Genomic DNA, 15,974 nt, shown 5'->3' on the forward strand with positions numbered 1-15,974 from the left:
CAGATGATCACATGGCCCGTTCCTCCTGGCGATGAGGCCCATAAGGAATTAGAAATGTCAGCCTTAACCAGAGATGCTGAGTTCAGCCCAGGAGTGTGGGGGGAGACTTAGGTGCTGGGTCCAGGTCCTCCGGTCCCACCCAGGAAGCCCCATCCCAGGGCCCAGGGCCCGGGGAGCCCCCAGCTCTCTTCGACTCCCCCTCCCTCAGCGAGAGAGAGAGGGACCTTGAGGTTGGGGTAGCACAGACCTATGCCTCCTGGACAAGTCACCCAGCCTCAACCACCAAACAGGGGTGATCCCCGCCTGGGTGGTCGTCTGGAGACACCAGTGTAGGGCAGGGCCCCAGAGCAGCTGCTTGCCAAATGTCCGTGGTCCAGCCCGGCCCGGCCCTTCCCCTCCCTCCACGGGCTCGGACAGTGCTAGCAAGTCCAGGGCAGACCATGAGGCCTCACTGCTTCCTTAAGCACAGCACCTTCCCACAGCCCGCCCCCACCCCATGGCCACCTTTAGGGGCATGCAAGGTCCCATCCAGACACAGACCCCTCATAGGCCCAGGGGTTTTGCAATGTGACTGCATCTGGACTTTTCTGTTAACTCTCAGATCACTCCACAGAGATGATCTGTCTCCAAGGCCAGCTCATCTAGCATGGACCTGGTGGCCTGGGGTTCAGAGAACATGAGGTCACGGCCCAGCTTTCTGAGAATGTGGTCATGCCCCAAGGGGCACCAACTGGGCCGACCCACTGGTCTGACCCCCAGGGGCCAGGCACCTCATGGCTGCTGCTCCTCTCTTGCTCGGTCCTTCAGAGCCTGCTGCTTTGGGCCCCTAACTTGTTCTGACCACAGGGCCTTCGCATTTCCATTCCAACTGCCTGGAATCCTCCAGTTTGCTCCCTCTGCTCATTTGGGTCTCAGCTCAAATGTTACCTCGTCAAGAGAGCCCTCTACCACCATGGCTAACAGGGGCTCCCACTCCCACCACGTACTTCCATGTTGGTTTTAAATTTTTGCCATATTTTTTGCTCTCTGATCATTTACCTGGATGGCAGCTCTCAGAGGCTGGGAGCTCCATGGCATGAGGAGGTGTTGGGCTGCTGGGTGTATGATGCTACCCCTACCCTGAGGCTGGGCTGGTTCCCCAAAGGAAAGAGACAGAAGACGGGATACTGGGGCAGGGGTGAGGCAGGCCATACAGAAAGCCCAAACATCCAGGCAAGTCCCTTCCCTGCCTAGTGCGGATGGTGGTGCCCACCTAGAAGCTGAGAGGCTTCAGTGAGGAGAGCCACATCAGCATGGCCTGGAGCCCTCAGGGGAATGCCCCACTCCCCACAGCCCTAACCCCCCGCCCCCCAACAGAGAGCTGGAGGGGACGCTGGCATCAGGGCGCCTTTATTGGTGAATTAGAACATACTGGGAGCAGCAGGGCGGGGGTGGGGACTCAGTGGCCAGACAACAGCATGTCCAGGGCCCCCAAGGCAGAGGTTTTCAAGGCACTGGAGTGGCCCTCGCCAGGCGCGAACACCGAGCAGCAGCCGGGGCCCCTCTCCCCACTGCAGGGCTTGGCACTCGGGGCAGGCCGGAGGCAGCAGATGCTCAGCAACGTGGCGCAGGCCCGGTCAGCTCCTCTTGTGGGACGGGGAGGCTTTCTGCTGGTAGATCTGAGCAGTGAAAGGCCTGTGGGCAGGGAGAGAAGCTCTGGTCAGGTCTCAGGGGTGATGCCACCAGCTCAGGCCATGCACCCCACCAGAGTGTGGATGGAGGGGGGTGTCTGCGTGGGGCAGGAGGCTTAGGCTCCCTCGGCACCTCCCATCCAGCACCCCCAGGCTCCACTGAGCCGGCTTGAAGCTTGCTGCTTCAAGCAGTGACAGGGAGTCCGGCCCAGCTTGGCGGTCGTGCTCTTTGTGTGTGACAGGTGTCTACTCACTCCTCGTACAGGATGGCGACCATGTAGACGAGGGCCACAACTGCAGTCAGCAGCAGGCCGGTGGGGCTGGCGTGCCTGCGGAGAAGACAGCGTCAGATGCCGAGCCCAGCCTTCTCTCTCAGAGTCCTGACCCACACTGGCTGCCTGCTGACCATGTCTGGGCTGGCTCCATCCTCAAACGGGGGCCCGCACCCCTCTTCTCACGCCCCTGGTCCCCCAGCTCAGGACACAGCGGGGATGAATCATGAAGGAAAAAATGCCCTCTCAGAGTCGCCCGGGTGGCCAAGCGGGTCCTTTTCTGCATAGAGGGCGGTCCCAGGGGACCTGCCCTTCACTGATAGTGTCTTCAGGTTGTCTTCTAGAAATGGGTCTGGTGTCCCCAAGGGCATGTGGAGTGTCCAGTGGGCCCTCCGTGGGCTCCCTGCTGGAAGGGCCGGGGGGCACCTGCTGTCCAGCTGTGGGCCCACCTTCTCGGATCCCCAAGGCTCCACAGGGGCTGGACTGCAGCATCTGGATGGCCGGGAGGAGAGAGGGAAATGGGTTCATGGGCCCCCCCATTCTGTGGACTCTGTTCGAATCATCCCCCAGGGCCGCATAGGCTGTCTGCCCCTCGCCACGGCCAGGGGAGATACCAACACCTAACAGAGACCCTTCTGGGGCTGAAATGAAATCTGCTCTCCCGGAGCTTTACACACTGGCCCTGGTTTGGTTTTCTAGAGCGAGCAGAGCCTCCGCACTCAGAAGTCAGGCACCCCAGGAGCTGAGGAGGAGGCAGGCAGCAGGCGGGCTCCCACCTGGGTGGACCTGCCAGCAGCCAGCTCAGGAAGACAGGGCCGGGGATCTATAGCCAGTGTTGCTCAGACTGACCCCTGGGATGCCCCGACACTGGGCCCTGGCCCATGCGCCCAGCAGGCACCCCCTCTCCATTCCATGCACATGAAACTCCACCCCTTTCCAAGTGTTGCCCCGCTCTTGACCTTGACACGCTAACAACCCGGTGTGGAGAGGATCATCTTCTTCTGCAGATGAGGAGACTGAGGTCCAGATGGAGCCACATGCCTGGCCCTGAGCCCAAGGCGGTGGCAGATCTGGTCCTACGGAACCGGCGGCACACCCTGGGGACGGAGCGTCCCACTCAGGCAAGGGAGCTAAGAAGGTGAGACCTGGACGGAGCAGGAGGCCCCGGTGCCTCGTGCCCCCGGGAATCCTGATGCGAGGCCCACCAGGGGCCCAGCACACCCGGCAGCTCCATGAAGTCCCATCCATGGGGCCCCTGGTGGAGGACAGCATCTGGCAGCTCAGGTAATGGCTTCTAACGTCTCTCAGATGCCAGGCCACATCCTGAGCCACAGAAGAGGCCCTCTCTCATCACCGTGTGGCTGATGTCGTCCTGAGGGGGCCTCCGGGAGCCCAGGCTTCTCTAGGGCTTCATTTTCCTGAGAGCCATGGCCCAGCAGCCCTGAGGTGGAGGTGACATCTCACCCAGGCACCAGGCACCCCACTGGGGCACAGAGGGGACCCACATGTGAGCTCGGCCTTTGGAGGGCCCATATGAGCACAGAGGAGGGAGCTGGGGTGGGGGGGGTGGGAGGGAGCAAAGGGTTAGGGAGGGCTTCCTGGAGGAGGGGACACACAGCTGGGTTTGGAAAGACTAAATGAGGGTGGAAATAGGAGAGAACAGCGGGGGTGCTGGCAGTGGGTAGGGAAAGGAGGTCAGTGGGAAGAATCAAGAAGCTGTAGGGTGGGCCGCGGGGAGATGCTCAGTGGGGGCAGGGGTAGTGACTCTAGGGGTACGGACCCTTCCCCCTGGGATCCCGCTGCCTGAGTCCAGGCAAGGGGACTGTCTGGCCTGCAAGTGGGACTGGGGCAGGGGAAGACGTCCGGGCCAGACCCACAGATCCCCCTTCAGCTCCTGGCACTCAAAGCCCAGTGCTCCGATCTAGGCTGCCTTGAAAGGTGGGGGTTTCAAGGAAGGATCACGCTCCTGACATCCCACCATTTGAGATTCATTCCTTTGTGTCCTGTAACTTCCTGGTGTCTGGGAGCGACTGTAACACTCCAGGCACGCGGTTTCAAGTGTTCAGTAAAAGCAGAACACTGTCTACAGGAAAACATCCCATGGAAGGAGCCCTAACATCCAAAATGGGCAAACAGGAAGCGTGCTGGAGGGGCGCACGGTTGGAACCCCAGAGCCCGTGGCACTCCTGCTGCCGGCTCCTCACCCGAGGTGTCTGTACAGCCTGAGCCCTAGAGGCGCTGGGGGCCCACTGGCCCTCATGTTCTAGTGCACGGCTGGCAGCTTATGGTCTGTACGCCAGAAATGGTTTTTACATTTTTTAAGTGGTTAAAAAAAAAAAAAAAAGAAGGAACAGAGTATGACATGACCCATGGGAAGTATATGAAATTGAAATTTCCAAATCCATATATGAAGGGGTGCTGGCTCCGGCCACGGTCCCTCCTTTACCCACTGTCTCCCGGCCGCCTGGGAGCTACAGATGTGGGCCTGGGGGCTTCGCCTCTCCCGTCCTTCAGGAGGAAGTTCGCTAAGTCCGGGGATCGCCTCAGCCCCGCAAATGACAGAAGGCTGTCCCCGCCTCCCCGAGTGGCAGCCCGCGGGGGCAGGCCCAGTACTCACATGACGGCCCAGCCCAGGTAATTGGCTGTGCTGCCCCAGTACATGGGGTTGTCCAGGACGTTGAATGGGAATGTGGTCACTCTTGCCTCCTTGAGGATCCCGAAGTAATCACCTGTGGACGAGGCAGGGCAGGACCGGAGGCTCACAGGCTGGCCACACCATTCCTGAGGGAGACCCCAGGGTGGACACCTTGGGATCTGCCCTCCCGGAGGGGCCAGCTGGGGGCCAGTTTAACCCCTTCCAGGGACACCTCGGGTGCTGGGCCCACTCAGGCCACAGGCATGCAGACGCCTTCAAGGACCTTCCCACCCACCATCTGCTCCTCTCCCCTGCCTTTGCACATGCTGTTCCCTCTGCTAGGGATGCCCTTCCCTGCTCCCTGTCTAGCCAGCGGCTTTCTTCCTTTGGCATTTCTTCCTTAGCTCATGTCACCTCCTGAAAGAGACCCTTCCACTCTTGAAAGCAGACCTGCCTGCTGCCCACTATTTCTGCCCCCAGATCCTCCCTTCTCACCCAGCATGTGGCCTGGGTGAGCGCCTCCCATGTGGGGAGAAATGAGGGGGTCCATTCTGCTCCCCCACCCTGGACCGCCCACCACCCCGAGGTCAGCCCCAGAATTGTGGCCGCCAAGGAGCCCAGAGCAGCTGGTCACAGCGGAGAGTGCAACCATCAGACGGCTGACCCCAGCCTGGCCCAGCGTCTGGCAACTCCGAAACGTGGCCATGTGGCCTCCCCCCAAGGCCGCTCTAAGGGGCACAGAGGCACAGACGCCTTGTCGGGCGCGGACCCACGGGCAGCCTGCACGCCCGCGGGCACCATGCTGCTCACGAAAGGGCACCGGCGCATCCTCCCCGCCTCCGCGCCCCAGAAATGCCTCTGAGCTTCATTGGAGACAGAAGTAGGGCAGCCGCAGGCGGGAGGAGTCCGCTATCTGGAGACAAAGGGCTCCAGGGGCACAGGAGGCACCCAGGAGGCTGCGGAAGGCTTTCTTCCCAGGAGGCAGGAAAGGGGCTGTGGGCCCAGAGGTGGATGGCACAGAAACCCGCTTTGGGGCTGACTCATGGGAGGGACGCGGCCACCGTGCCCTACATCCCTGGCTGCTGGGCTAGTCACCGGCTGCTCATACTGACTGGCTCCCTCAGGCAACTCCCCCCTACCCCGGACCCTGACCTCCCACACCGGCCCCTTCCCAGTTCTCTGCCCACATCTGCGCCGCGCCTGTGTGCTGCTGGGCTACTCACCGTGGTCTTCAGAGGACCCAAGGCAGACAGGACAGTACCCCTCCTCCCTCCGTGGCCCTTCCTCCCCCACGATCCCAGCAGTGCAACCTCTTTGTCGCTGGGAGAGCTTTCCAGGTCCTCCTACCCAGCAGTGAAGCCTCAGGCCCCTGCCTGGCCTTCAGGGACACCTGTGACGTGGCCCCCACCTGACCTCCACCCATGGTCAGACCGGACCTCCACACACAGGCCCACCTGCCCACCATCCTGGCCTGGAACTTGTGGTTTGCTCCTGGGCCTCCCTCCTGTCCACCCCAGTGCGTTGCTCCCTCCTGGCAGACCCAGGAGCTCCCAACGCCTCTTCCCACCTTCCCACCTACCGCCCCTCTCCGGGCCCTGAGCACCTAAAGCTCCAGCCGGACATGAGGCGAAACCCACCTAGGGTCCCGCTGCTGCAGGTGGGCGACCGGCGCAGCTCCCACCCCCTGCATGTGCTGCTCCCGTGAGTCTCCCCTGCCTGTGTGCACAGCGCCCTCAGAGCTCCCAGCTCTCTCTCCCCTGCAGCCTGCAGGCCCCAAGTGCCTGTGGACAGAGAGGCCCCCAGGCGGACTGGGAGGGCACTGGGGACCGCCCCGGGCGCTGGGGACTGCCCCGGCACTGGAGGAAATTGAAGCCAGCTCAGTGAAGTTGGCCAGGGGCTGAGACCAGGGAGGACCCAGGAAGCCCTGACCCAGCCCATCGGAGGGGTGGGCACCTCCCATGTGCCCCTGCCTGCTGGGCTCCCTCCTCCTTTCTGTCCCTGTCCCCAAGATGGCCTTGCTCTGGCAGCCTCCCCCAGCTGCACTCCTTCTTGGGCAAGTTGCTGATGTCATGAGGACTGGAGCCCAAAAGCCCCTGAGCCACAGGCAGTGGGGAACACAGAGCAGGGACAGTGGCGTCCCCCCAAACCCACACCCGTTCCAGACCTGCACCAGCCCTGGCTTGTGTTCCAAGGGCAGCAAATGGCAGTGTCACCTGGCCTGGCAGCCAACTGGCCAGATGAGACAAGCGAGCCTCCCTGGCTAACCATGGACGGGCAGGGGCCTGCAGAAGCAAAGGGCCCAGAGCCTTAGACTTAGGGGCAGAGCAACCCACCAGCCGGGCACCACCCCCCCAGGACCCAGAGGGCATCTGCTCATGGCCCCCCAGCCCTCGGGGTCTTACCTAGGAAGGTCCCAGTGAAGCCCAGGGCGAAGAAACTGGAGAGAACAAAGGTGCTCCCCACTCCCAGGAGCGCAAGGCCCATACGGTAGGCCGTGGGGTTATCCAGACTTTCCATCTTGGGCTGGCTCAGCATGGCCTGCGTGAAGCTGTGGGGCAGGGGGAGTCAGGAGGTCACTGCCATGGACAGGGGCTGCCCTGCCCTTCCCCTCCCCCACCCCATCTCCTGGGTGACCCCCAGAATAACCGACCCAGGGATCTTAGACTCAGAGTCTGCTGAGGTTGGGCAGGTGAGGCCAAGCGAAGTCGGCTGCAGGTGGGGTGCAGGGGACGTGGACGGCACAGCCCTGCCCGACGGGGGCTCCCTCCAGCCCCAGCCCCACTGCTGCCAGCAGGGTAGTGACCACAATGAGGAACCTGGGACCCGCTAACATTTTTGGTTTTCAAGAAGCCAGAAGTCGTGACTTGTTTTTAAAATCCCCTAATTATTAGAAACAGGTGAAAATCACAACATGTTAAACTCTGCGAGGCCATGGGCCAGGTCCAGCCCACCAGTTTGCAAACTCTGGTTCCTGTCCAGTTAGCAACAGGGACTTCAGAGGTCATTGTGGCTCCAAAAGGAACGGCTACGTGCCCCTGGCTGCACCCGTATCCCCCTGCGCTTGGCATATGCTGCACAGGCAAGTGGCATCCCAGGCCCCTGGTGGACCCAGTGCCCCTGGGAAGCCTGGGGCACGCTCACCCCTTCCATGGCCCCCACGTTTCCTGTGCCGGGCCGGCCACATCCCAGGTGGCCCCTCAGAGGCTCCCTATGTCTTCCCCCCACTTCCAAACGGCCCTAGCAAGCTCCTGTCAGGGCCAAGCCATCGAAGGCCTTGTTGACCAGCAAGTGACAAAGGCGGGTGACCACGCTCGTGGGTTTGGAGGTTCAGGTTCCCTGCGTGGCTGCTGCGGACGGGACTCGTGGTGACGCACAGGAGCACGCTGGGACTCTGCCTCGCTAGCGGGGAGCTGGTGCTCGTGGGAAGACACACCCAAAGGAAAGGGTGTGTGTGGGAGCAAGGGCACACGTGTACCACTAACATTCACTTCCCATTCCCCCATGATCGTGACCCTCAGAGCACGGAGGTCTCCTGCCTCTTGCAGGACAACTGCTTGTACCCACTCTGTACCAGGGACCTCTTAGCAGGGCCACTCACTGTCCACCTACCCACCCACACAGCCGACCACCTGGCTAGCCTCTACCCATCCACGCTTCCATCCGTCCACCCGCCCATCCATGAGTCTATCCTCTGTCCATCCATCCGTCCACCCCTCCTTCCAACCATCCACCTCCCATCCACCCAACCATCAGTCTGTTCTCCGTCCATGCATCCATCCATGCACCTCCCCATTAATCTATCCCCTAGGTATCCACCCTTCCACCCGTCAGCCATCCATGAACCTGTCCATCTGTCTGACCCTTCCATCTGTGCATCCATCCACCCGTGCACCTGTCCATCAGCTATCCTGTATCTATCTATCCATCCATCACAAAGCAACTCTTTCCATAAGGCTCTTGCAAGCAGAACAAATTCGCCATCCTCACTCATTCGTTCCATTGGCAAATCCCAATTATTGTCAAACTATCCCGATACTGAGCGGAAAACCCCCTCCCCAGAACATTCTCCTCCAACTACTTTCAGCTCTGGGAGAACAGAGGCTGCTTCTCCTTCCCTCGGGTATCACCCCGGCATCTGGCACATACCAGGCAGGATGGGTTATGATACATTTTCACCAACTGGAGGGAAAGCGGCCCCCAAGTCCACGGTCTTACCTTCCACCTGCGGCAGAGGCTGGCGGGGCAACCCGTCCAGCAGCAGCATGTACATCAAGGAGCACCCGGCCACTGGTCATGCTGCCCACACTCCCAGCTCTCTGCCCACCACTGCCCTCCCTCCGCCTCCCTGCTGCCCCAGTTCAGGGCCACTGTGCAGATCCAGGCAGAGCTGCTGGGATGGCTCAGGTGCCCCATCCCTGAAGGCCCTCACCTGACTTTCTGGTAAACCACTGGCCCTCATGCATTGGGCAGCCCCGTGACCCAGGCCCCCTTTGATCCCACAGACCCAGCAGCTCAGGTCCCAGAGCAGGCAGCTTCAGCACTGGGCCTCGGCACCCTCCCCATCCCTGCTGTCTGTAGGAGGGTGCGGGCCCTGCCAGGGGCTCACCTGCAGGCCCTTGGCTTCTTGGCAACCAGGGCATGAAGGATCACCCCCCCACCCGTCCCCGCAGAGAGAGAATGTGTATATATGCGCATGGGGGTGGTGGACGGGAGGGGCTGGACTGGGGTACCTACCCCCTGCCTGGCTCTTGGGCTCCACCTTCCTCAACATAGCTCAGGCACCTGCTCCTCCCTGCCTGGGCTGACCCCCGGCCCCCAAATCTAGGGACATGAGGCATGGGGGTGGGCACCCTCTAACCAGCCCAGCACACCCATCTGCCTCGTGCTCTGGCGGGCCCCCCATGGCAGCCCACGGAAAGAGCTCCTGGCAGAACAGCATTCATGCCCAGACAGACTTGAGTGCCCAGAGCTTTGGCGTCTGCCTCTGTGTGAAAGCAACAGTAAGCCCTCATCGTCCCGTTCAGAGCCTCGGCCAGTGGCTGTGCCCACTCTGGTAAGCACGAAACCTGTCAGGCTCTGCCTGTGGGGCTTGGACACAGCGGGAGGGACAGAGGTGTGCAGGCAGGGTGACACCATGTGATGAAACACCACGTGCCACACGACGGCCACAGGGGACAGGGTGATCCAGATCCAGGCTGAAGCTGGGATCTGATGAAGACGTTCCCCAGGAGAAGGGGGTGATGGGCGGGGAGAGCATTCCATAAAGAGGAACAGCCCCAGCAGAGGCTGGGAACAGAGCCCGGCCCAGGAGCTTGGGGCGCAAGCAGCGTGTCGCAGAGACCTCAGCCTGGGGCTGTCTAGCCCGGGCGGTGCCCTCCGAGGGAGGCGCAGAGTGGAGAGCGGCCGCCTTAGCTGCGGGGGCGGGGGCAGTTCCGGGCTGGGGCACCGAGCCCAGCCACAGCCTGGATGGGACCAGATACGGGGTTCCAGAGAAGCCGGCCTCGGTGTCATCTCCTCTGCCAGAGTCCCTCGCATCCTCCAAGAAGCATGCAAGTCCCTGACCCTGAGTGCGCCTAGCACAGCGGCAGATGAAAATGGAAAGTTCTTACTCTGACCTCTGTCGTGCAGGGCGGAAGCAGCGTCCCAGGGCAGGGGGATGGCCTTGCTGTTAAAGCCATCTGGTTGGAAGCAGATGGAGATTCCTAAGAAAGGGCAGATCTCAGGCAGGTGATGGGAAGGAGAAGGCCCTGAAGTGTGGGGGACGGCCCCAGATTGGCCCTAGGGGCCCACCCGTGGCCCCTCTTGTAGGCCTTCACCAGTGGGAAGAGAGGAAGAGAAGGGCCCATGGGGAAGCACTTTCCCACTCCCCACAAAGCACGTGGGGGCTGTTGTCTGGGGTTAGCACAGACAGCAGGCGATGCCCTTCCCAGGAGCTCTGTTCAGACACCCTGTGCGCCACCGGGCCCCACGGGCGTCAGGGTTCCTGGAATGGCAGGGCCCGGCCCCGATCAGGTGACCTGTGGTGTTCCAGCTCCTCCATTAAGCCAGAAGGCACAGTCCATTCCCCACGGAAAATTAATGGAGGGATGAGTGGCTCTGTGAGCCACGCTCTCCGTAATAGAATGAAGTAATAGGAGGCAATTTCCTTCGGAAAGATTCCGCACTGGGGGTGGGAGTGGAGAGACTCATCCATTTGTCTCGGGTTCTATTTTTATAAAACTGGATTGAGCTTTCGGTTACCCGTGTGACTTGAGGATGTCTGCGCTCTGCTCTCCTGAAATCCGGGAATCCAGGGTGGAGGCGAGGAGAGGGTGTCACGGCCCGTTGTGTCCCCGCCACACACCAGGCACCCGGCTTGGCCACATGCGGCGCCTACAGCCCCGCGACAGGCCTGTCCCCTTGTCTGTCTGCCACGGACTGCCACTGACAGACTCCGGTCCTTTAAGGGCGTCCTCACCGGGTCATCCAGGCAAACCTGAGCGGCAATAGCCTTCAGACTCTACCTTCCAGGCTTAGGTTAGCTCACGCCTGGTGGTTCAGCCCAGTTACGCAAAACTATCCATGAACATGGGCCTCTGGTGGGCTGACTTATTTTTCCCTAATCCACATTAAAATAGACCTATACATACTAAAACAGAAGAAAACAAAAACGCTCACCCACGTCATCCCCTATGAAATCGTCACACAGCGAGAATTTAGGGCCAGGATGCTGTACCTTGAATGAACACAGCACCTTTTCAAAGCATTTCCCGAACCCATCACAGCCAAGAGAGGGTCTGTCTTATCTTACAAATAAGGAAACAGATGGAGTGGGGGTGGGGCAGTGGGGAGGTGAGTGGGCAGGGGCAGGGTCCTGTGTTTGCCTTCTCAGCTTTAAGTCCTTGGTCCCCACTGCCCTGGAGGGGAGAGGGCCCTCTACCTGGGCCCCGACCCCAACATCTGGGCCCACCCTGTTGAAATGCAGGGTTGTGTGTCCCACCCACCCACAACCTACTCAAAATCCCACAGCCAGGCCCCTTTTGCCTCAGGGTAGCCTAACCCAGGCTGTCTGGCCACACTCCTGGTCAGGCAGCCAGCTCTCCAGCTGCTCCCACCTCTCCTGCCTGCGCTGATGGGGCGGGGGTTGGGGGGCACCGTGCACAGGCCCTGGCCACAGTCCATAGGCCGGGCAGGATACAACAGAACACTGGGCATCAGGAGGTAAAAGGTGTCTAAGGGAAACCCCTCATTCCCACATCCATCGGTTGCCCCATCTCCGGATTCTAAGTCTGCATGGACCTCTGGGGCTCCCAGCTCTGACCTCCGTCTTCACCTGCCTCCTTCTGGAGCGCCTCCACTCTGAACCGCACCTCTATCTGAGGCCCTGTCCCAAGGCAAACCCCAGTGCCCACACCACCTGCAGAGCCAAGGCTGACCCCAGCCATGCCTCCTGTTCCTTCTGCCTAGAATTCCCTTCCACCTGCTCCCTGCACCCAGAACTCCCTTCCACCATGGGGCAGGCAGACCTCCATGGGGCTTCAGCGGGCAGGCCCGCAGAATCCCTCCCCCTGCAGGCCCTGCGAACATAGGTGAGGGGCATTTCCAGATGTAATTGCAGTTCATCGAAAAGGAGACTTATGCTGACCAGGTGGGGATGGAGTGGAGGAGCCTTTCAAAGAGGCTCTGGAGGTCAGAAAGAAGTCAGACTTTCTCCCGCTGGCCTAGCAGCCGAGCCCCACATGCCCCCCAGCAGTGCAGATACTAGGAGTGGAGAGCCTCCAGCAACCAGGATAACACTCTTCGAGCCTGGGGGAGCCCCCACATTTTACTGGCCCTTCTGACAGGCCCCCTCGGCAGTGAACTTGGGGCAGCCGTGGTGCGCTCCTCAGTGTGGCCACCTGGCCACTGGGCCTGTCCCGACCTCATCCTGTGAGCAGTCCCTGAAGGGCCCTGGATGCAGCAATGACCAGCACACGGACGCCACCAGGACAGAGAGCCACCCATGCGGGGATGCCCCAGCGATGTGACCGGCCCATGCACAGACGGGGGTGGGGTGGGGCTGCACCCAGGCAACTGCTACCCGGAGGAGCAGGTGGTTTGCTCCCCTGGCCACGGCCCAGCCCTGTTTCTGCCGAATGTGTACCCTAGCCTGTGCGAGGAGGCCGCCTGCTCCTGCTTGCCAGCGTCCATGCTGGCACACCCCCCCCACCTCGTTTCCACAGGACCCCAGACAGTGTTGCAGCGTGCTGGAACACGGGCGCCACTGAGTGGCTGGCCTGTATGGCAGAGGCTCCCTGGCGCCCTGAGGCCGCTCCCCCAGGAGGAGGTGGGGGGTGGCGGGGTTGCTGGGGCCACGCTGTGTCATGCTGGCTCCAGGCCACCAGGCTCTGCAGGGGATGCAGCCAGAAGGGCGGGGGCTTCAACAGATGCCCCCCAGGGGCTCTCCAGGCCTCCGTCTCCCTCGTGCTCCACAGCCAGAGTGAACAGGTCTCCACCGATGGCTTCCCAATAAGGAGCCCATGCATCCTGTTGGCGGCCCCCGGACCACCTCTGGTCGCCTGGCTGGGGCAGACCAGCTGACACGGATGCCTGGCCCTGCCCCTCTGGACCGGCCACCACTGCGGGGCCCTGGTTTCATGCCTGGCGGACCCGCAGCCCAGCGCTCTCCTGACACCCCTGCACAGGGTTTTACCAGGCACGTGCCCTGTGCTCCATTCAACAGTCCCCCCACCCACCCACCGACATGTGTGCGTTCGCTGCCCACCACCCCGCCACGGAAGTTGTGGCTTACGGAGAGAAGGACAGACACACTGGAAATCGCCAGAACAGGCAAACCCGCAGGGCCGGAAAGCCAATTTGGATTTTCCAGTGCCCAGGAATGGGAAGTGGGGGGACATGTGCTTAATGGGTATAGGGTTTTCATCTGGGGTGAAAAAGTTCTGGGATTAGACAAAAGGGGCTGCACAACATCGCAAGTGTTCTAAACATCACTGTTATAAGACCTGTACACTCTGAAATGGCTAAATGGTGAATTTCCTGTTATATGTATTATTTACCACAAAAGAAAAAGAAAACACACAGGAATCAGACAAAGGCACATATGAGAAAGGGCGCTCAGGAAAATAAGGGGGTGGGGAATGGCAGAAGGCTACAGGCAGGAGGGGGTCTTGCCAGGATTCTCACAAGCGTCTTCTGGAAGCCTCATGCCCCGACATCACTCCATGCGGCAGAGGGAAGGACAAGTGGGAGAGGGCCCGGGAGGAGGGAAAGTGCCTGCTACTGGGAAAGGTGAGCGGAGAAAGCAGTCCTGCCTGCGAGCACGTTCCCTCTCGTCCCAGAAACTTCCTGGTGTGGCAGGTCCAACCCGGAGAAAAGTCATGGGCCGGAAGTCACACTCGGGCTAGGCCAGTGCCAAGAACAAGAAGCCGGGAAGGAGGCCGAGCGGAGGAGCTATCAGCTACAAGAAGCAGGGCATGGGGAGGACTCCTTCCCAGCTCTCCCCAGGCCCCGGATGCAAGAATGAGGCAGGGAGTTCTTTGCGGGTGTCTACATGTCTGGAGCTGGGTTGCTGGGGGCCTGTCCCCTTGGTCTCCTAGGAACCCACAGTGCTGGGCTGGAGGCCTGCAGGAAGGAGGTGCCCCCATCAGGGAACCAGAGACCCGGGGCCCCCGAGGGTCCTGCCTCCTGCTGGCATCCAGGCAGAGTGGTCCCTCCTTTACCCACTTCCTACCGGCTCCAGAGCGGAGCATGGATTTTTGCCCACATCACCGCCCCATCCATGTTACTACAAAATGGTGCCCGAGGCAGGATGGCATCGGCTCGGCCCAGGATTCCCCTGCATGGCCAGACACTCAGAGAGGAGCTGGTCAGTGAGGACGGGTGACTCCAGACTCCCGCTCCACTTCACACAGGAAACCAAGAGAGTGTAAGTGACCTGCTCCAGGCCCGCCCATCGGAAGCAGAGCTGAGGCAGCCCAGGGCACCTGCCCCTTCCCCAGGCTGCTCTGACTCACGCTCCCTCCTGGGGTCCGGGATGGCATCCACCAGGTGGATATGGATACGCAAAAGCAGCAATGGGACTTGCCTTTCATGGAGCGCAGGAGCAGGCAAACCACAGCCTATGGCCAAATTTGGCCCTGCCAATGGTTCTCGTAAATTCCGTTCTATTGAAACCCAGCCACGGGCATATCTTTATGCGCTGACGTGCCATCTCTGGGAGTCACAACAGAGATTCTGTGGCCCTTGAGTCAAAAACACTTACAATCTGGCCCTTACAGAAAAAGTCTGCTGACACCTGATATGGAAAATCCTAAGATTATGCTTCTGAATGAGCTAGAAGAAACCTCAGTTAGCAACTAACCCAAGAGTTGACAAACTATTTCTCAAAAGGCCAGAGAATAAAGATTTTCAGGCTGAGAGGCAAAACCTGGGATATCCTGTAGAGGCTCACAGAACCACGTAAAATGTAAGCATTTGTATAACTCAATGGTGACAAACAACCCGATTAAAAAATGAGCGAAGGACTTGAATAGACACTTCTCAAAGGAATATAGACAGATAGTCAATAAGCACATGAAAAAAAAAATGCTCAAGGGAATGCAAATGAAAACAGTTCATACTCTTAAGGATGGCCGTTTTGAAAAAATTATAACATGAGCCTGGGGGGCTCAGCTGGTTGATGGTCTGACTCTTGACTTTGGCTCAGGTCATGAATTCAGGGCTGTGGGATCGAGCCACGTGTTGGGCTCCATGCTGACTCTGGAGCCTGCTTGGGATTCTCTCTCTCCTTCTCCCTCTGCCTCTGCCTTACCCTCAAAAAAGAAAAAGAAAAAGAAAAAGAAGAAGAAGAAAGAAAAAATAGTAACTGCAAACACTGGCAAGGATGTGGAGAAATGGGAGCCCTTGTGCACCGTGGATGGGCAGGGAAAATGGTACAGCGGCTGGAGGAAACGGTACAGTTCCCCAAACAGTTACATGCAAAACTACAGAAGGACACTCTTTAAAAAAAAAATTCAAGGGGCGCCTGGGTGGCTCAGTGGGTTAAGCCGCTGCCTTCGGCTCAGGTCATGATCTCAGGGTCCTGGGATCGAGTCCCGCATCGGGCTCTCTGCTCAGCAGGGAGCCTGCTTCCCTCTCTCTCTCTCTGCCTGCCTCTCCATCTACTTGTGATTTCTCTCTGTCAAATAAATAAATAAAATCTTTAAAAAAAAAAAAAAAATTTCAAAGTGCCTTGATTTTGTCCCCGTTTTATTGAGATATAACTGACACCTAACTTTGGGTGCGTTTCAGGCATATGGCGTGATGACTTGATGTATGCATATATTATAAAATGATGACCACAATAAGGTCGGTTAGGGAGCACGACCTCACACAGTCACCATGTGTGTGTGCATGTGCGTGTGTGGGGGGGGGGGATTT

General features: G+C 59.9%; 1 protein-coding gene across 8 annotated transcripts in view; it reads right to left on the reverse strand.

The window, feature by feature from the left end:
- Window positions 1-1,372: 1,372 nt before the first annotated feature.
- Window positions 1,373-15,974, reverse strand: part of PEMT (phosphatidylethanolamine N-methyltransferase) — an 84,981-nt gene continuing 70,379 nt past the window's right edge. For all 8 annotated transcript variants that reach the window (XM_082707675.1, XM_082707671.1, XM_082707678.1 and 5 more), the window contains 4 exons: window positions 6,980-7,125; window positions 4,560-4,671; window positions 1,925-1,999; window positions 1,373-1,674 (listed from right to left, as the gene is read on the reverse strand). In XM_082707675.1, the coding sequence (XP_082563801.1) occupies window positions 1,617-1,674; window positions 1,925-1,999; window positions 4,560-4,671; window positions 6,980-7,125 (391 nt within the window). In that variant the 3' untranslated portion in view covers window positions 1,373-1,616. The remainder of the gene's footprint in view (window positions 1,675-1,924; window positions 2,000-4,559; window positions 4,672-6,979; window positions 7,126-15,974) is intronic.

Source organism: Mustela nivalis (assembly GCF_964662115.1).
Source record: "Mustela nivalis genome assembly, chromosome: 17".
Lineage (NCBI taxonomy): Eukaryota > Metazoa > Chordata > Mammalia > Carnivora > Mustelidae > Mustela > Mustela nivalis.